General features: G+C 38.9%; 1 protein-coding gene and 1 non-coding gene across 2 annotated transcripts; one reads left to right on the forward strand and one right to left on the reverse strand.

The window, feature by feature from the left end:
- Window positions 1-138: 138 nt before the first annotated feature.
- Window positions 139-253, reverse strand: LOC137610397 (U5 spliceosomal RNA). Its single transcript, XR_011038489.1, has one exon. It is a non-coding gene; the product is annotated as a U5 spliceosomal RNA (small nuclear RNA).
- Window positions 254-20,107: 19,854 nt separating this feature from the next.
- On the forward strand, window positions 20,108-21,499 carry LOC137609663 (somatostatin receptor type 2-like). The gene has a single exon (XM_068336842.1). It carries the CDS (start codon window positions 20,108-20,110, stop codon window positions 21,218-21,220), a length of 1,113 nt encoding a protein of 370 aa, XP_068192943.1. The 3' UTR covers window positions 21,221-21,499.
- The last annotated feature ends 924 nt before the right edge of the window (window positions 21,500-22,423 follow it).

A 22,423-nucleotide genomic window follows, 5' to 3' on the forward strand; every position in this document is an offset into this window, starting at 1 on the left:
TGTAATATCTCCCTCTGATTGCTCACTACAAATATACGTATACTGAAAATAGAAGACATAAACACTTTGAATTTGAGGAGCAAATGGCTTAATATTGGTGAAATTGTCTGTTTATGCAGAAAGATTTGTCTGTTTGTTCAATCTGGAAATACAGTAAGAAGAAGAAGAGTAAAAAAAACCTTGTTGTTCCACTCCACGGAAATCTTTAGTAAAAGGCGAAAGATTTATACGATTTGAAGTGAAACAAGAGTGATGTAAGAAGAAGAAGTTGTTGTTTTTTATTTTTGCAAAAACACTTTAATCACATTCAAACATTGTACAATTTTTCATTTGATGAAAGTATTAAAGTGCTTCAAAAACACTAAAAACCAATAAATAAAAGGGAAATACAATTTAAAAATTAGTGCATTATGTCAAGAAGTTTGCAAAAGTGAGGTGATCATCAAAAAAAGTGCATAGGACATTTTTGTAACACCAGATGTTCCTAAAGTTATTTAGGTCTTTTGTCATTTTACAGAAACCAAATTCTAGTTTTAAGCGACATCTGATGTTACAGCAAAAAACAGTAGCTGCTTCTTGAACAGTAATGTTTTCAATTCTCCTCTTCCTGGTCACATAAATTGTGAGTTTTGCCTCTCCAGAGATGAAATTTAAAAGCTGCCACTTTCTTTGATTCGATTTATTGTACCCAGCACCGTAGATGAATTTTCTGATACTAAAATTTTCACTGAACAAATTAAAAACATTCTTTAGAAGAGTGAAGAACACTACAAGTCTCCCACACTCACTAAAAGCATGAAAGACTGTCTCACGAAGGGGACAGAAGGGACACTGGCTGGACACCGCAGGGTTAAAAACAGAGTTAAAAGCATTGGAACCGATGGCACCATGTAAAATCCTCCACTGGAGCTTGGCTATTTTTTTCTTGAGGGGAGGTTTGTATAAAAGTCTCCACTGTGGGTCAGGTCCATTTCCCGTCATCCTGTTGGCCCAGGTAGTGGGTGCTCTGTCACACAGGCTTTTCTTGTTGATTACTTTTACACATTGTTTGTTTAGTACTTTTTTGTTGGCCGTGTACAGGCTGATTTTTCGTTAAGAAGAAGAAGAATAAGGTATACTTTATTGATCCCCTGGGGGAAATTACATTTGTCATAAGTATATGCTATATTAAAAATTGGGAGGTGAAACGGCATAGTCTCATGTTTATTAATCTAAGATTTTGAATATTGGCAAGTACAGAGTTTTTAGCACCGGTGCGTCTTTCCTGACTCCTGCTACCTTTCAGATCTTAGTTTGGATCTTCCCAGCCCACCTGAACTTCAGAGACCCTCCAGACTCAATTCTCCTCTGCAAATTAACTGGCAGCTCAGCCCAGCTCACGTCTTGTCAGCTTGCTCCTCACCAGTCTCTGTTCTAACTAATTCAAATTTCTGAAAATTAAATCAGAAATTCACTGGTCTGCACCTGCCACTCTGCATGGTGCCTGTGGGTTCAAGCTCTAGCTCCTTCACACTGTTTCTACATGCTGGTTGTCACCAGATGATGCGTCAGACATGGATTCATCCTGCCAGCGAGCTGGCAGAGAAAGTCCAGTGCATCCTAAAGGGGAGACAATGTAGAGTTACTCTGTCCTCAGATGCATTTCATCCAGCACTCCAACATATAATGGTAATTTTGCATGATTATGTAAAAATGATAATGTAAATAACAGGTGAAGAACATCTAACTTAAAACATCACATGACTAAGAAAGTGCATACAGTATATGGGTGGAGTGGGAAACATGTTTTTTTTGCTCTAGTCGTTGAAAATCTTTTAACACTAATCTGAGTTTGGGGACTGTATTTAAAGGTTGCAAATGAAAATAGTTCAGTTTCAATACTTTAAATCAGTTGTTGTGACATTTCAGTTCTGGAGAGAGAGTATAAAGAAAGAGAGATACGTCTAAGCAGGGTGCGATTTGTCAAAAAATCATTTTAATCAGGAAAAAAAAGCAATCAACAGACCTACATTTTTTTTATGTCAGTGGTATACCCTATGAGCCTGAATTCCAAACGGTAGAACATTCATTTTTAATACAATCTTTGGTACAAACTTAAAAAGAAAACATTTAACTTTAGCTTGGTCTCTACAACCTGAGGAAAAAAATTCATTCAGTAGCAGTAGAGACATAAAAAAAAAATTTAAAAATCGCACCCTGTGTATAACTCTGGCTAACCTGTTCAGCCTCAGTGAGGACAAAACATCAGTGAGGTGAAATCCAACATATCCAGCCTGAATAGACAAATTTGAAAAATCTATCTAAAAGCTGTGTATCATGTTTATTACCCTGAAAGCTGAGGGCTAAGCAGCAACGGCAGCTTACTTTGGGAGGTTGTTGGTTTTACATGTGGTGTTCAAATAAACCTGAGCTGAAGATCAAATGTTGTTGCAGCTGAAGAATTTTCATATTTCAGACCATTCACACAGGCAGAGCAGTTAGCAGTAAACCCCTGGCCCAAGGATCAATCGCCGGGGCAGCATCAGGATGAGAGCAGCCCACATCCTGTCTGGTAACTTTTGTGATGCACATTTGTAATGACTATTTGCTTGTGTTTGTGACTGTAGCATTTATCCAAATACAAGCTAATCGACTTCAGCATGCAAAAACATCCCACACATAAACTTCCCAACTGGGTCTGCAGGGGAGTATGTGTTCCTGCATTTTATTAAAGTGGTGCTGGAAGAAATCCTGATGGGAGATGGTCAGGTTTTCTGAGTTGGATACATTGAAAATCTAATAAACTTCATAAATAATTCAGTCATGTTCTGATACAACAAATACGAAATTGAAGAAAGCCTGTTCCAGCGAATCACAGCTTGACTTTTGGTGTAAGTTGCTCACAATTACAATAGTGTTAAGCCAGACCTTCGGAAATGCATATAGCCAGCTGCGCTTGTCATATTGTGGAAGTGTGAGCTGAATATCCGTTCAGTGATCAATAATTCCACACCATATTTTTAATGCAAACAAAAATAATTTAAAAGCCTGTACCAAAGTTGGAAGAAACCGAAGCAGGTATTTTAACGCAAAACAAAACGTTTCACTGACATGGAAGAAACTTCTTGCTTGAGATAAAAAAGAGGTAATAATTACCAATTAAAGCAAAAATACAGAGAAGCAGAATGTTATCATTTCCAGCCTGAATAGCAGATACCCATTGCAACGCTGCTGGCTGGTGTATTTCCGAGATCAGCTGCTCATAAACTGTGATTGTGGAGGACACAGCTGACTGGAGGCACTAATGAAACCGATTCTCATCAAGCTTCTATCTGCTCCCACAATGAGTATCAAGAAACAAGCTGTTAACCCCTAACCCTTACATGGATAAAAGGAAGCCGTCGACATTTCTCTTGCAGAGAAAGCCCTTCTTTGTCAATCTGGGGCCCGTTCAACACCTTGTTACACAGAGGATGGCTGCCGCTTAGGTTGGGGCAATATCCTCCCTTTATGTTCTATGATCTTTGATGTGTGATAATACATCAGGTGTCAGTGTTTTTCAGCTCGCTGGTGTCACTGCAGCTCAGACAGATTGTAATCAGTGGCAAACATGAAGCCAAAAGGACAGAAATCAAACAACCAGGGAGAAAGTGTTTCTGCTGAGGTGCAATCCAGTTTCTCATATGTTCACTTATTTGAGATGGTATCAACAACAAATACGAAATGACTTGTTGAAATGTGAAATACCAAAAAAAAAAAAAGAAATCCAAAAAGGCACAAAGCAGCAGGATAGAAGAAGGTTTTATGTTTCTGTTCAGTGTTGCAACGAAAATCCAATTTCTCATAACCAGCTCCTGAGTCTAACCTTCTTCTTTGCATTTGTGTGGTGAGAAAGCCTTCCTATGCATTTTTTTTTACATGACTGACATACTAAATGCATTTCTCACCACCTATTACATTTATTTGGTCTGCACTACATTTACGCTACTGTAGATGCTCTGAAAGGTTTACATGTGAGGATAGGGGCACTCTGGAAGAGAAAAGGACTGACTTGACATGGACCAAGAAGGTGCTGGGAGCGCATAGCTCCATCATCAATGGAAGGAAGCTGTTATCACAGCTGGATATTGACAGGCTCCCGAGATTGAGCCCGGAATGATAAAAAAGGGCTGTGTTAAAGATGCTACCATAGCAACAGTCATGACAGCTGCATCCAATGAGCTGGGGGAGAAAATAAAGACCAACTAAGCCTCAGATATCAGCCCCCCGTACTCTTACAGAAATATATTTTGCAATGATTTCTCAGTAGTTTTATTCTAGATTAGGTCACTGACCCTCATTATTAACCAAACTGTGTTTGGGACAATTATGTCTAAGAGTTTTGGTCATGTAGGACGTCTGGATGAAATATGTTATTTCCTAGGCTAGAAGAGAGAGGGTAATAAGACTTTGATGGGGAGAACACAATTGTGTGTGAAGCTGCAGCAGAATTGGGTTTTATGTGAGCGAGTTTTATTTCACTTTATTTTGAGACACCTCCAGTTTTCAGGGTTTACACCAATTTGTCTGCAGTCATTTATTTTTTCCGTTTTACATGGAAAAAAAATGTCAGTGATTATTCTGTTTTGTTCCCCATCAGGACTTTAAATTACCTACATGCATTAGATTTATAGATTTCAAACATGTCACAAATGTGGTTGGTTTATTTGTGATCCCTGATTAGACGAAGGTCAACTTAATGCAGCCAAAATCTTTCACTACACAAAAAGCATTATTGATAAAATACAAAATTCAGGTTTAGGAACCGAAGCTGTTAACAAGCTGCTACAGAATGACCTTTAACCTCACCCACCTCTCTTTTCATGAGAAAGTCACTGCAGGAATAGTTGCCATTGACATCGTCTTAGTGCTATGGTGCAAAGAGCAGTGGGAGCATATCTCTCATTTTGATAACTGCACATTAATGGCTCACTGGGTGTTTATATAATAAAAATGCAATATGAAATTCAAGTGTTTGGAACCTTGTTAAACAGATGAAAAACTGCACATTACTCAGGTCCAAGAGGCCTCTTAAAAACAACAACAATGAGTCGCACAGGCTGTGAGTCCAGTCATACCTGTATTCTGGAGAGGTTTGTTTGTAACACAGAGGCCATATGGACAGATTCATTAATAAACTGGAACTGATGCAAGAGTGGCTCAAGAAGCTTTTTGAATATTTATTTCTAATGGGAAATGTCACAGAATTCAAATCCATCATAAAAGTTAATCTCCTCTTCATAGTATTCAGGATGAAATATAACTGGAAGAGTGCAATTAATGGTCTTGGCAGCATTTTATTACACCTCTGACCTCTTGATTGTCACCAACGACTACCCCCCCCCCCCGCAAATTCATAACGCTGCCTCTACTCAAAGCTTTTCTGCTGACATGAAGACCTTTTTATTCTTCTTTCCCAAGAAGTTGAGACACTGAATAAAACATAAATATAATATATCAATGTAAGATTAAAAAAAATACAAATAGTCTCTTTGATGTTTTAAGGAGAGATCAGCCTACAATTGTGTAAAATTGATGGTTTTCCTCATGTATGGGACTGAGGTAGAATTTCAAGGACTCGTGTGCGTATAAAAGAAAGTCATGAATTCTGTTTGCATTATGTCTCTCATCATGTCTCTGACCCAGTCCGTCCACCTCTCCACGTCCACTGCAGTGACAGATGCCCACTAAGCCCTCTTTGCTGCTCCAACAAAACAAATTCACTTCAGACAATGGGGAAAGATTTTATGCCTACTTTGATATCTACAGTCCATGAAAATACCAATATATGTTTTCTCCTCCTCAGACCAATCCATCTCACTTTGCACAGTCCTGTGCACAGCTTTGACTTCTCGTTTTTGTTGGGTGCACACAGAACTGCCACATGGCTTTGTGATGGCTGCAGCCTCTCATCTCAACTATGATTCTCACTTATCGGTGGTTTCAAACCTCCTTCCATCTATTCACCATCGCAGATGTTCTGTTGCTTTCATCAAAGCAAGCATCCGTGGAGAAATGACAAGTGTAATGGAAGACATTATGTGCTCTTGGTACAAGATGTCCTAAATTACCCTTGACATCTACAAGGTAGTTGGGTCACGACACAGTAGTTATCTCCAATGGCTTCAGTTTCACACCAACACATTTAAATATTTCAGGTCTGCACCCTCAATCTAATCAAAAAACAACTTTGATGAGACAGCATACAATTTATTGATACATTTTTAAGGTGTGAGAAACATTCAAGAGCATCGCAGTGCATTAAATATTTCTCTTTGTCCCAAGATTTGCAACAAATGAACTGAAATGATGTTCAGAATGATTAAATTCAAACTGAAAATATCTTTACGATTGCATGTAAACGATCATGCATGAATAATAAAGGATTATTGGGATTTGCGTATAAGTCTCTCTTCTATGCGTTGTGATAGAACTCAAAAATGATCTATTTGAGATTCATTTTGTTTCAAACAGAAGTACGGCAGACCAATCATACAAGAGATTACAGAGATCACATAGGTACATATTTAACTGACCCCAACTATAATCCAGAATAGCATATTAGGATGAGACACTGGACAATATCAAGATTTAAATGCTGCCTTTTTGGGTTTCCTTGGCTCAAAAAATAATATTCAGATATTTTGGGTATTGGAAAATCTACAGAACATATATTGTATCTGTGGTTAAGTGAAAATCAGATCATGACACCACTGACTACAACTGGGCACTGTTTACTCCAGAGACACGGCGGTCTACTGAGAATTTAGCCTTTTTTTCAAATCCAACACTCACATCTGTTGTTTTCGTCTCTCATTTTGTATTTTAGGTGCATGCTCTGAGCTTTGGCCGATTTAAACATATACCTTACCACTGATTTACCACTTTATTTCATGAACTGATTGACCACATGTGGCCATACAGTAACGCAGGCAGCTGAATGCCTTTATCATGAAACCTTAACACGATCACTATGTTCCACCCCATACTATGGTCTCAAGAATGTCTGTTATATCTGTTACATAATATATCAGCTTCATGTCATAGAACATATGATTTCTTTAAACTTTGTCATTTGTGAAAAGACATCTTACTGACCTGACTTTACTTGACTCTGTAGAAATAGGTTTTTCTTTGAGCTCCTTTGAAAAAATCTACAAAGACCATCTATTTGCTGTCAATATTTATTTTTTTATATTAAACTTAAATAGCAGAAAAAGAGCGTTTTTATTACACCACATTTCATCTCAACAGAGACAGCTCCAGGTGTCAGAATGGAAAAAACTGTTGGAGGAATGAAAGAAAGAAACATTCTTTAGTAAGCCCTCTTGGGGGAAATAATTTTTTTCCACCCTAGTGTTTTTATCACATGCGTACATTATACAAGTGTGTGTGTGTGTGTGTGTGTGTGTGTGTGTGTGTGTGTGTGTGTGTGTGTGTGTGTGTGTGTGTGTGTGTGTGTGTGTGTGTGTGTGTGTGTGTGTGTGTGTGTGTGTGTGTGTGTACAGGCCCAGAACAGACACACACAGAAGGGGCATGCAGTGTATATATTGAGAGGTAGAGCAGCGGGCAGCTATGTCATGGTGCACCCAAATGAGTAACTTGTAGGAGTTGCATTGCCGAGGTGCCCTTGTTTTTTGCTCAAGGGGACCTCGGCAATGTTTAGGAGGTGAACTGGCACCTCTGGCTCACATTCTGTTTTTTTTTTTTATGGTCCAGGCAGACCTCGAACCGGCCACCCAGCCTGTCCCCAGGCCAGGGCCTCGTGGACTGAGCTTAGTTGAGGATGTCAAAAAGAGTGTGCAGACCTTTTTGTTGTTTGAGATAGAAAGCAGTCACCACTGTTGCACACATCCAGTCTCCTGTGTTGATTTGTCACCATTAGCTTCCATTAGAGCTAAAGTTTTAGTCACATGCTCCAATGACATTACAGAGATGATTGAAATTCATTGTTGTACTGTGAGTTAACAGCTACTCTTTGTAACGACTTTTTGGTGAAATTCCAGTTTATTTATATGCAATTATTTCTCCTCACCTTCTCCTCAATTACAGCCTGAAGCTTTATAATGTGATTGTCTCCTGGTCCTGCATCACTTGTGCTTGCTCAGTATTAAAGATTCATTATGAGTCAGCAATGCTTTATTGAAACAAGGATTGCTGCTGCAGCCAGAAGCCCTCCCCAGATTGCCATGTTTCTGAATCACCTTATGTTGATATCTACCTCTGAACTGATGTGTTTTGTGATCTGTGTTGCTCAGCAAACACCACAAAGGCCCCAAAGATTAAGTTTTGGGAAGCTTAAATCCCAAGTCTTCCTCTTATAATGGAAAAAAAAAATCATGAGTAAATAAAGACATGCTGCTCTTTTAAAGCTCCCACCAGAATAATTAGACCAAAGCAAAAAAACTTCAAATGTTTTCAAATTCAAGGGAAAAAAATAAAAGGATGTCTCTCTACAAAAGAGAAAAAAAATTTGTGTATAAATTTAGAGCCTTTGTCATTGCGACTAGCGGCTGATAGTGAATGCTAGACGTGGAGTAGGTGTGCATCACTTGAAGTAGTCAGCTGAAGCCTGAACACATCATACCTAACTTGCAGAAGTTTGAAGGATTTTGAGAGCAGATGAAGAAATTATCAAGTAGCAGCATTCTGTCAGAACAAGCAGTGACACCCTCAAGGATGATTCATCATAGGTCAAGGTGTTTCTTGAGAGACATTTAACAATTGGGCATCATTTCAACAAAAGATCGTTTTCTTGGTGGTACAAACCTTTTTTAAGACATTTTTAAGACTGCATTTCTTTTGCCTTAATGCTTTATTTGCACAGACAGCTGTTTAAATCACACAACATGCTCTGCTCTGCATCTATTCTTAGCTTGCTAACTATATCTGTGCTGAGAAATGAAACCAGTAATCATACACACTGTTGATATCTCACAGTACAATAGTGCTGACATGTAGAGTATTTCAGCTGCCTGCTGTCAGATAGGCCAGGCTAGTGACTCTCCAGACTGATTGTCATGAACACATAATGACAGTTCACTGGTGCACACAGAACATGACACTGTTTTTAGTTGAAAATACAGTCTGTCAGGTGGTGTTCATCGATAGTATATCACTTTACAGCATGTGAAAACATCATGCAGTGGTTAGATAATCAGAAGCTGCTCAATATAATAGTACCACTTTGACTTAGGGTGAACAAAATAGGCAACATTTGATTGAGTAATTTCTGAGAAAGAATATCTGGTAGAAAAATAAGCAGGGCTTTGAACCGGTTCATGGAACGGAAAAGAAAACCTGAAACTTTTGGTATTCTGCCAGGAATAAAAATGAAACTGAAAAACTTTTTTTAATGTTATGGAACAGAATCAGAACAGAAAATACTTTAATACCCTTTATACTATTAACCGGTTAATACCCTTTTTTTTTTTTTTTTGTTGTTGTTGTTGTTGTTCCTGAAAAAAATATCTGACCTCACGTTTCCCTTCCTGTTATTCACTAAATGTGTGACAAGACCAGAGAGAAGTTGATGCATATCACCAGCAGTCAAAGAAAATGCAATCTCAATCTCTCCTGGTCTCAATTATATTCATAACAGGTCAGGACTGCAGTCTGTCAATCTTAAAAAAATGTTTGATTTAGGCATTAATTTTCATCTGTTGTTCAACCTCACATTCAAAAAAGCCTCGTATTGGCCAGGCTAATTATCTCACCACCACCCTGCTGCTTTGTGCATGAAACATAATTTGCAGTTATTGCCTCCACATTACACAGGATTCTAAACATAACTGTTTGTTACGTAATAAAGATGGCAGTGTTGTGTTTTCAACAGGCCATTTTCTTGTTAACGAACCATAATAAAACACAGAAAGACATGGTGTTGAACAACTGAGGGAACATTTTACCCTGATGGTAGCCAATTAGATTTAATGAGAGATGTGTCCTTTTCTATATGATGAATTCATTTGTTGAATTCCTGATGACTTCATACTGGAGAACACATGAGGAGTGGAGCTGATGCACAGAAACTCAAAGGTCCACATTCTTGTGTACCTGTGTGTGTGTGTGTGTGTGTGTGTGTGTGTGTGTGTGTGTGTGTGTGTGTGTGTATGTATGTGTGTGCGTGCGCGTGCGCGTGTGCGTGTGTGTGTGTGTGTGTCTTTTCCTTGATGGGAAAACGGGAAACATTGGATTTCCATGCAAACACCCAAACCTCCGTCACCAACCTACAGCCACCCTGACCCCCTTCCGGTCATTCTGGTTTTACACCATCAGGTTCTTACTGCCAAAACCTGTTACCCCCTGATTTGTATATCTGTTTTATAACCATACATTATTTGTCCCCACAAAGACAATAGAACCCTCGTTTTTTTGTTGAATATTCAGTTTGCGAAGCAGCAAAGTAAACTAACTGTTCTTGCTCTTGTTTTGTCTTTTCTGCTGTGAAACTTTGTCAAATGAAAGATGTGGTCAACATCTTGTGGATTAAGTGCTGATAATAATGTCTCACGCCACGTCAAAAAGAGTGTGTTCACTCATCAACAACAGAAGCGAGAAGAAGAAAGAAAGATGAGGCGCTTCAGTCACTCTTGAACTACTTCACACATGATGTTGCACCAGCTCATGTGAATTATTCCACTGCCTGCTGGTTTTTTACCAAGAATCAATACAAGAGCACAGGCACTTGCAATGACAGCTATTGTTCAAGATACAAAAACATCCCGGTATTCATTTCAAACGTCTTCAAGACACAGGAGATAAGCTTTCTGAAGATAAATAGAAAATCAACCAAAATCTAGTTTCTCTGTTTTCTACAAAATTGTTAATCTGTTTGTGCAAAATTTAGAGTGTAGAAATAACTAACTGAGCAAATGAGGGCTTTCATTCAGAACACCGGTGTGTATACAGAAAAGAGTCAGACTCATTCACAGATAATCAACTGGACTGAAGAGTACTTTAAGCTATTACAAACTGCTCTGAATGACAGTGGGTGATTTCACTTGGTGTTGGAAGATTACGTGATACAAATGGGTGACAATGCTGATTGGATTTAGAACACTGATACAGTCAAATCTGCAAGCCACTGCAGAGAGCACTTCGTCGTGTCTAACTGACCATAGGTTCGTTCATGAGGTTCCTTCGCTGCTCTCCACCAATGATGAGATGTGTTGCCACGACAATACATCCTTCCACAGCAATATTCTGCTTTTTTAATGTGCTGAAAGTGAACAAAACAATGTCTTTAAAGTGCAAAACACCCCTCATCACATTACTGAACTTTGGAAGGAGTTCCCCCACCATCAGGAGAAAACTGTTTTTCATTTGTGAAAGAATTAGTTATGCCATCTAGTGCTTTTCAACAAATTCAGCCCAGCCCTGTAAATTCTACACAAGCTTACAAATGTGTCCTATCTTCATAGTTTGTTTTGTGTTTCAGCATTGATCCACAATTGCATGTGACTCCCTTGTTTCTGGTTAGATATGAATGTTACACATTTAGGCTGCACGAGGACATGCCCTGATGTTCCACATGGAAGCAAATATAAAAGTTGTAAAAAAAACAACCCAAAAAAACATTTGTGTTACTAAAACGATTCATCAGTACAACAGTCAGACTATTCCTAACGTTCCATTACGCACTATGTGCTAAATTGCTAAATAATACATAATTACATGTGATGTATGATGGTATTTTCTCCCTTGCTTGCATGGAACCTTGCCCACAGGATGTGAGGTTTGGACCCTGGAGATGGAGATCTGAATCAAAGAGCAAAGTAGATAGTCGGCTGAGAAAGGCGGCCGATGTCACTGACTTATACCTTCACACAGAGTCCTTCTGAGAAATCTGAGCTGACATCTGCCTGACACCACAAACTCCATTATCTATCATATTGGAAGAAAATAAAAAAATGAAAAGCAATTTTGGTGTTATGGGATTTGAAAAATCTCACATGATGTCACATGACAGTGTCTGCTGTCACATACAATTGTGTGTCTTGACCGTGGAAAATAAAGTACTGAAATAGTTATAAGGGGTACAAGTAAATGTGGTTTGACCTGTTTGAGCCACATCTCCATATGTCAATACAGTCATTGCAGATGAAAAGAAATATGTGTTTCAATTTAGAATACCAGAGGACATCTGGTATTTATGTTTAAACATATTTTTGTAGTGAAACACCTTCATCCTAACCCTAATCCTGACAGGTGTTCTTCATGGAACTTGTGTCCCGAGGCCGCTGTCAAAGAACTTCCCCAAGCCCCTAACTGTCTTCTTGGAGATGTCGGCATTGGTGTTCTTAATGCGCTTCTTCAATGTCAAGGGTCTTGACTTCATTGGCTTGAACTGCATTCTGGTGTCTTGGAGTCCTACTCTTTAGGAATCCACACGCCACTGCTGCACTGTTTTCCTCTTCTCCAGATTACCTTCAAGATCTTCCAAAGTTGTTGAAGAAGCTTGAGACATTGTTTCTAGATCTTGTAGAACACTCCGCTTGGTCCTGTTGCCAACCTGACCTCGCTTACCACAATGCCTCCTGAAGTTCTTTCACAAAAGGTTGTCTCAGATCAAAATCCTCTGGCAGTGTTATTACATTCTTACACTGCTCCAGCTCTCGGATTCTTGAGGGCTCACTCAAGGTATTGTGGAGGTGTTTGTCATCTTCCTCCTTTGAAAGAAGGCGATACATTGCTAGCACACTGGACCATAAGCTTCAGCTTTGTTCCACTTGGACACGATGTGTTACTGTCAGTATTCTGCTGGAAGTAATAAACACTATGACATGCAAACCCACATATACATCTATAAGTTGTAAGCAGGCTGACAAAGAGACACACTGATCTTGAAGGTCGATAATTGTTAAATATGAAAAGGTTTAATCAGCATTTTAAGTATTGTGTTCCACTTTAGATAAAAGTGTATGCATGACCAAAATGAGAGCTAAATTGTTGTGGAGCTCAAAGGCAGAAATACCTTAAGATCCATCAGAGATAGAAATAAAGTCTATTGGGAAATAAACAGATCAAAAATGCTGATTGCAAATCAAGATGTTTTGGTCTCAGATGGATTGTCTGACACCTTCATCTTCAATTTTAAAATAAAGTTTTTTGCAGAAAAGATAATCAATCACACTCAACGGTCTTGAACTGAGTGTTTCTAAAGACCCCCTGCCCCTCAAAGAACTAAGCACCCTAATCTGGGAATGTTTTATTTAACTTACGTAACAGAAAACATAATATATATGACGAAATTATTGAAATATCGAAAAATATTATCGAAAAATAAGAAGATATAAAAAGTTTTAATTTATACTTCTAGAAGTATCCGTTCCATCCAAATAAAAAATAAAATCAGCCACAAACTCATTTATAATCCATTTTTTATTCAATCAATTCAGCCGCACACAATAATTATGATTTATTAAAATGACTTGGGTACATGAATTGTAAATTTGGAATAGGTTGTATTTCTGCAGACTGATTCTTAATCATATCAGACATCTGGTCTCAGCTGAAATGAAAGATTGAGGCTCTTTGTCTCATCCCGGCTGTAACCTTTAGTTTCACAGTTACATCTCTGAAAATGAAACAGCAGCATTTCTGTGGTTCGGGCTTCGGGACATGTCTTATACATATATAACAGTCGTTTTTCTTTTGAGATTGATTCCCACGAAGAATCACCTTTGCTCTTTGTATGCCAGCTAATTAATAATCTAATTAATCTTTTGGTCGTAGGATATAAAAGCGATGATTACACATTTCCAACCGTCGTGTGAACTAAGGGATATTTGGCATTGAAGCCGAATAGAAGGATTACTAATGACGATCACGTGATGAGGTTGAAAGCTCTAGAAAACAAAGCACTTTAACTTCTATATGGTTATTTCAATCAGGAGAGACTACAGTGTTTGATGTAACTGTGATTGTGTATTATATTAGATGACATGCGGTGATATTTTTGTGCCATTGCGTTAGTTCTATAAAGGAATGGTAATATCAGTGTGCTTGCATATTGCTGGTACTTTTACCTTTGTTTGAAGTCAGTAAAGCACTTGATTGGACCAAGTTATTCTGCATGACGTCAACGTTAATCGTTCTGATACCATCGATAAGCCTTTCTTCACAGTCATTGTGATTGTGAATCAGCCGTGAGCAAAATTCATTGCAAGAGGTCTTTATTTTTGGTGAAGTTCTGAAACATCCTGCTGATAAAGGCAGGATAATAAAAGCAAACCCAAGGAGAGAGATATAGAAAATGGCCATGTGCGTAGTCAGGAACTAGACATGTGGGTGGGTGTGAGTGGGAGGGGAGAGAGAACCAAGGTGAACAAATTAAAATTACTTTGTGAGAGTTTCACTGTGAAAATCTGTGAAAAATTATTTTAAATCTCAGATATGCTAGCCAAATTTCTGATGTGAAATGCAGACTATTGTATATTTCTAATTATGCATGTTTGCATGTAATTTTGTATGTTCTAATTTCTTCTTCACGTCTACTATTTATCTTACTACCTTACTCTTCTTATTTATCTTATTTTGTATATCCTAGTCTTCCATTCTCTGTGACTGCCTTAAAGATTTCTTATCTTCTTGATAACAAATCAGATACTGGGTGGGTAAAATACAAACAGGATTGTGTAAAACAGTCATTTAGGAGGGTTTCAGACAACCATCACTTGATATCAAGGTTTGAGAGATATGAACTAGAAAATTATGAACAAATGTTGAGAGAGCGGCGTGTGTGCTGTGATGGTGTTAAAAGGTAGGCGATATCAGGAATTAATTTGAATACATCCTCCAAATTCACATACTCACAACAGCATCTTCTATTAGGGTTGGTCTGAGGAGGTTTTATCACAGCACAAACAAAGAGTAGTTATATGGAAATGAACAACGGTATGTAAAAAGCATAAACACAACACAGCAACTTTTCAGTCAGACTGTTTTCATTCGATAATATCACATGAAACATTTGCAAATGTGTTCGGTTCTGTTATTATACCATGAATATGGTATAATAACATATGGCCACAGAGGAAAATTATTTTCTCATTGTACAGAATCAATTATATTTTAGGTAAACATTTTATTCTAAAAACTTTATAAGTTATACCTTTTAAATGTGTTAACAAAGTAAAAAAAAAGAAAAGTCATTGACTGGTTTATTAACCTCACCCAGCTAGAGTCAAAAAATGTTTTACCTGTTATTATTTTCAAGACAAAATATACTGCAAGAGAATTGTGTTGTTAAATTAAAATTTAAAAAAGGTGTTTTCAAAAGGTTACCTGGGGTTATGGGAAAAGATATCCATGCTCGAATTTTACAAATGTCAGAACAACTCATTATAATTAATGTTATTATTATTTGGCAGTCTGAGTTTATCTACTTCAACTCACTGTTTCTTTGCATTCAATAGTAATAGTAACACAGGCTAATGAATGAGACAGAAACACTTCAGAAAAATAAGAGAAGATGGAATGGACGCCATGTTTCCCCATCAGGATGTCATTACAATAAACTGGACAGAATAAATATGACTCCCACAGCATCAATAGCACATAAAGGGGGTGGGAAGAGAACATTGAAAAAAATAAAACGATAGCATAAATGGCAATGTGAAGTATATTATGGAATGTATATTAGACCAGATATTGATATTGATCATTAACTTGTTAACTCTTAGCTGTCCCCACAGAATTTATCTGAGAATGAGGGAACATTTGCTTGAGGCCATCGAAAGTGTGGCATATTTATTTTCTGCAAACATATTGCATGAATACCTTTCAGAACAGTGGATTTATGTGTTTGCTTCACATCAAAATCAGTACAAGGCCACCAAAAGAATGAAAATTATTAATTGCATCTTTTTCAGCTGCCTTAGGCATCAGAATCCTTGTCAATAAACCCGTTCAGATGTCTAATCAATGCTTTCAGTGAAGGTCCTGAGGGGTGATCGCTCATGCCTCAGTAATTAGACGGCAGATACAAACCTGAGCTTCAAGCGCTCTCATTCATTATGTCACAACTATCAGTTGAATTAACTCAGGAGTAATTAGCTCAAAGCACCGTGACATCATTCAACGCTGACGTGTATCGACACACGTGTGGCACACCGAGACAACACACACACACACACACACACACACACACACACACACACACACACACACACACACACACACACACACACACACACACACACACACACACACACACACACACACTGTTCCTATTAAAACATCAATGTTAAAAATTCACAGCTTTCAACTGTGGTTCAGAGTGCTCACATGGTATTTAGGACTAAATCAAATTAAAGGTTCTTTGATTGAGCCTTGTGGCAAGTGTACCCCAAATAAATCAATGCTTTCACTTCTTAATTATATTGTGATTTCCCCTGTGACTGGTTCATGTCACACAGGGTTACACTAACTGCGGTTGATTCCCAGCGTGGCCAAGATAATTTTCCATCTCTAAAGGAGTTATGCTCTGACCGCTGAACGATTACCAAGTTATCTTGACAATACCTTGAATTCCCCTGGTCTGCTACTCAAGATTTGTTTTTTAAATGCTTGGCTGACAGAAATATAAATTAAAATTAACTGAGCACAATTTACACCCTGATCTTAAACAACTACCTCCTCAACAAGATAATTAAACATATGTATTTAAAATTACACAAATCATCTTCATCTCAATGTAAATAATCCATGTCAAAATACTTGTCAAGATTATATAATCAATTTTTCATCCATGGCATCAAGAGAGTTCATGGCTTGTTGGAGGTACTGAAAACAAACTTTTCTTCCAAACTGTTAACTTATGTTTGAAGGATCTTTTGGGTTCTGATGTTGCTGAGGGGTTTGCAGTGAAAGCTGAGCAGCAGATTGCCCAGAGCAAGAACATCCAGGCAAGAACATCCAGCCATCAGATTACATAAAAAATGTCACCATGGCTCTGAATCATTGTGAATCGATGAACTCGATAAAGGACTGTACGTCTACATGTAACATAGATATATGTGTGGTCAGTATTTGATGAAGACTGGCAACTCATGGAAGAATATCCCCCAGCAACTCAGCAGCAACTCCGGGCGGCTCAGACTGAAGAATGGGACGCCATCCCACAGGATGACATCTTGAGGTTGTGTCAGTCCATCAGGAAGAGGATTATTACTGTAATCAGTGCTGACAGAGGGATCAAACTCTCACTGATCCTGTAAAATGATCCATACTGGAACTGTCACCTGAGAAATGTATGCTGACTCACTTAACGCTCGTGTTTTGTTGCTGTGTTTCTTGTGTGTCTTTGTTTTTGTAACAGATGGATTTACATTTCTACTAAAAAAAAACATTAAAATGTTTTATTGTCATTTCATATTGTGCAAACGCCCCGAGCAAATCCGCATATGATTATAGTGATGCATTTGTAAATCCCCTGAATGCACATGCATGAGAAACTAATTACTAGGCACCAGTCAAAGGCTTTTTATAGGATCACCGTGTTTGTTTGTTTGCATGCTTATTTGTCGAAGTGACATCAGGAAAAGTTCTCCAAGGATTTGGATTAAAAAAAAATATTTGTGTGAGTAAGGCCAAGGATATTGAATTCTGAGATGGATCAGCTCAATCTCAGATTTTTCTAGGTCGCTTTTCTTTACTTTTACATATTGTGAATTGTTGACCCTGCGGATCCAAATCATAATCCAGATTCATCAGAGAAGAGAGAATTTGGAAGATGTACAGTAATACATACTGGCCCAGTGATTGGTAACATAGAGGGTGGAGACGGGGCTTCTCTGTCAGCATGTAGCTGAGATTATGCAGATTCTGAACCAGAACCAGGTTTTAAGGGTAAAGGATTAATCTGCTTGACTGGGCCTGAGGCAGATGTGACCCGGAGGGGCAATCGTACACCAATCTACGGTTTGCTCATGGTAAAGCAAAATGAAACGCAAGATCTGTAAGAGAGGAAAACTTCTAAGGTTCAGGATCTAGAAAGAGTGACGGTAACTCTTCGCCCTGTGGTTGTTTTCTAGTTCCCTATACTGGCTGTTGGTTTTAAGTGACACTTTGAAGTGGAGACTTGTCCATCAATATGATCAATGCGTTTGATTGAGATGTCATCTGTTTCATCTGGCTCCGATCCGATCGATACATCTATCACAGGACTCAACCCCACTCCCGCTCAGAGGTGAGTCTCTCCATCCATCACCATCCGTCCTCTCCAGTCTCCGCTCCAGTCACGGCGCGCATCGCGCCGGAGCTCCGATCCAGCAAGTAGCGTTTTGTTTCCTCGTTGATGTCCTTTCGTTTCTCCGAGCATGGAACGCAGAGCACATCGAAGGATTTACTCAAAGGGAAGTTAAAGCCGCAGAGGGAGGTTTGTCACTTTTTGATTGCTGTGAGACGAATTTGAGATAAAGAATATAAACGTGCCATAAACACTGAAATGCTTTCATCCGTGCAGAAGAGGCGCATTATGACAACAAGAAGATTAGTTTCAGCTGCAGGTAAGACAATATTTGGGTGATAAATGTACACAAAGCTTAATGTAATTATTCTATTCTATTGTACATGGCTTACAGCAGTACTTCTGTTTACTGCAGTATTTTAATGTTATCCAGTCTGAAGTTGAACTTTTAAGAGGTTATACAGTTTTTCAGTATGACCTTATAAGTGACATAAAATTAAAACAACATAATTCATTGAACAGCGCAAACTCCAACCTTGGCAGTGTTTATTGGTATTGCATATTAAATATAATGACTTGGCCTCATTTCGCACTTTATTTTTAAAGGTCTGATTTGTAAGATTGATCTGTAAATTGATCTGGACATGTAAGAATTAATCACTTACTACAGGCAAAAAGCAAAAAAAGAAAGAAAAACATTTATTTATTACCACAAGATAAGATGTTGGTGGCAAATGTGTCTTTTATTTTTTCACCATTGTCGTTTTCAATAGAAATAATACTTGTTGCAGAGCATGCAGACTATTTTGAATATAATTATCAGTTACAAAATATTTGATGACAGTGACTAATGTTTACTCACACTAACTGTGATCACTGACTCGTGATTCCATTCCTCCTCTCGCAGAGACAGTGGAAGGTTTGATGGCACTGGCATGTTTCTGCTGGAATAATTAATCATTATATGTTCATCTTATGCAACAAAAACTGCAGGTTTCAATCCAGTGCCTTAAACAGAGCTCATCCACTCGGACAAAAAAAAAAAATCCACTGAATTCATACATTGTGTGTCATAGTGTCCAGTCTAACCTCTGCCAAAATGCAAATGATAAACTGGCATAATGAAACCTGTTATGTTATTGGCAGCAAGTTGTCAGACTGCGTTTTCCTGCTTTGCATCGCTGGCGATGAGCACTTTCAATCTGTGGAAATGCTATTGGCAGTAGTGATTCCCCTCAATCACTTAGGCTGAGATTAATTTACATCCGTGCCCTCCCCCCTAATAAATGTGAAAAAGGATGTCAGCAGAGAATTTGGTGCAACCTAATGCAGTTGATCATGTGAAGGAGTTTCTACAGACAGAGCTTGTATGACTTTAGGACATGCAGAGTAATTTCCCTTGGTAGTGGTGCCTGATCAGACAAACACATGAGGAATGTGTCTGCTAGAGAAAAAACATCCTGGACGACCCTGGAGGGTCTTTCTTCACGCAAGCTGTCAATCAGAACAGCTCCCTAGACATAGGCCAACAAATTCTTAATTTATAGAATCAGAAGGACACAAGTAAACTCCCCAAGTGTCACCTCCCAGGTGGCTGCTGTATGTTTATTTCCCAGACTGGTTACATAGATCGGATCTCTGCTCTCACATTAATTGCTTGGGTGAGGTGTCATCCATCAGCAGCAGAAATAGAGATCACATTTAATAACTGATGAAATTATTCAGTTGATCTAATTTTTTGTTTTTCTAGAGGGAATGAAATGAGTATAATAATAATTTGAAACTTTTCATGTTAACTGTCATTTTAATTCAATGAATACAAATGTATTTTGTATTAAAAACATTTTACGTGTAAGGCTTTATGTGTGCAGGTGAGGTGCCATAATCTAAAGCATCATGGACTCCTGGATCTTTCCGTCATCTCCTCTGAACCTGTCGGAGGGCCTCATGTATGACAGCTTCCTGCAGGGCAACGATTCCGACTTCAATGGGAACTACACGGATCACAGCTTGAACAACACCAGCACGGTGGTCATCACCTGCATGTATTTTCTGGTTTGCACTGTGGGGCTGTGTGGGAATGCCCTCGTAATCTACGTCATCCTCCGCTACGCCAAGATGAAGACGGTCACCAACATCTACATCCTCAACCTGGCGGTGGCTGATGTGCTGTTCATGCTGGGCCTCCCGTTCATCGCCATCCAGCTGGCGCTGGTCCACTGGCCATTCGGCCCCGTGCTCTGCAGGGTGGTGATGACCGTCGACTCCCTGAACCAGTTCACTTCTATCTTCTGCCTGATGGTCATGAGCATCGACCGCTATCTCGCTGTGGTTCACCCCATTAAGTCCACCAAGTGGCGCAAGCCACGCATGGCCAAAACCATTAATCTAGCAGTGTGGGGGGTATCTCTGATAGTCAACCTGCCCATCGTCATCTACAGCGGCATCATCACCAAGCAAGATGGCTGCTTCTGCACCATTGTGTGGCCCGAGCCCGAGGAGGCGTACTACACGGCCTTCATGTTCTACACCTTCATCCTGGGCTTCTTCCTGCCTCTCATGGTCATCTGCCTTTGCTACTTGTTCATCATCATCAAGGTGAAGTCCTCAGGCATCCGTGTGGGTTCCTCCAAGAGGAAGCGCTCAGAGAGGAAGGTGACCCGGATGGTGTCCATTGTGGTGGCAGTGTTCGTCTTCTGCTGGCTGCCTTTCTACGTCTTCAACGTCACCTCTGTCACCGGGACCATCAGCACCACTCCCTTCCTGAGGAGCACTTTCGCCTTCGTGGTGGTTCTGGGATACGCCAACAGCTGCGCCAACCCCATCCTGTACGCCTTCCTCTCAGAGAACTTCAAGAAGAGTTTCCAGAATGTCTTGTGTCTCAAGAAGGTGGGAGGGCTGGATGAGGTGGAACGTAGCAACAGCCAGCACGATAAATCACGCATGATGAATGACCCCACGGAGACGCAAAGCACTCTGCTAAATGGTGACCTGCAGACCAGCATCTGAGAGGAAGGTGACAGAAATGGCTCATCAGCACAGACACAGTTCAGTATGAAACAAGCTCACAAAGGGGGACAAATGTACAGATAAGACATGTAGAATAACTCTGTCCTTTACCGTTTTGACACATTGCTGAATGTGCTTGAGTGTAAAAAAAAAAGTCCATGATAGATAAAATGCTTGTGCTGTGTTAAATGTTTCACCTTTTGCCCTGCGTATTGACGTTAAGGAAAGGTATACAGATACACACTTCACAGCAGAAGGTCTGTGGTTACTTTCCATAGTCCTGAGTAAAAATAATAGCAATGTGGTCATATGGTGTAAAACCATAGCCTGATCATTGTTGTTTTTTTGTTCCAAGGTTTACTGTCAATAAATGTACAGAAAACTGTACAAAGTGAAGAGGATTTTATATTTCTTTTCATTTGGTTTTCAATGTATAAATGTGACTTGTAAATAAGTGAAAACTTTCCCAGACACATGCAGTATTGAATGTCATTGTGCCTTCATACAGTGGCTCAGTGTAAGGTATGGCCTGCTTTACTTCTTATAAAAATATGTCAAATGTAAATGTGAATAAAAGTAATTTAATTGCTGATTTATCATAACTAAAAACATAATTTAGGTGAAACTGAAGGTTCTTGTTTTAACGAAAGTGCTGTAAGGATGTCCAGAAACTTTACCATAGTGTTGTACAGAACTATACTGTATATCATATGACAGTAACTGGTCTTTATCAAAAATTCTAGACTGCATGATTCCAAATCATTCGGTCTGACCGCTGAGTGGTTTCATATTCTCGTCTGTCATCTGAAGGTGTTCAGATAAGGTTTTGTAAAGTGTTATTTTCACTGTCTCTTGGAGCGCAGTTTTCCTGTATTTGAGTGATGTTGGAAGACACTATAAGAAGCTGATTGGTCACTGGTTTACAGATGTAATCTGGGATTGCAGAAAATTTGTTCCAAACATGCTGTTATTGTAAGATTTAGAAAAAAATATCAGTGTTTGTGTGGCATTGGTGGTTCCCCTATTTTATTTACCGACATACAGTAGAATCTATTTTCCCATAGTTACTCTTACTCTGAAAATACTTTGCTGCTGACACTATTCATCTTATAATATGTGACATGAATTTGTGAAGGGCTAGAACATTTATCTTCAAGAAGCTCTGGTGTTCCTTTACTGCCACACATTTCACCCTGTCATCTT

The sequence above is a fragment of the Antennarius striatus genome, chromosome 16 (assembly GCF_040054535.1).
Source record: "Antennarius striatus isolate MH-2024 chromosome 16, ASM4005453v1, whole genome shotgun sequence".
NCBI lineage: Eukaryota > Metazoa > Chordata > Actinopteri > Lophiiformes > Antennariidae > Antennarius > Antennarius striatus.

Excerpts from the sequence above, each read along its gene's own strand:
- LOC137609663 (XM_068336842.1), top strand. The coding sequence starts at position 20,108 with ATGGACTCCTGGATCTTTCCGTCATCTCCTCTGAACCTGTCGGAGGGC.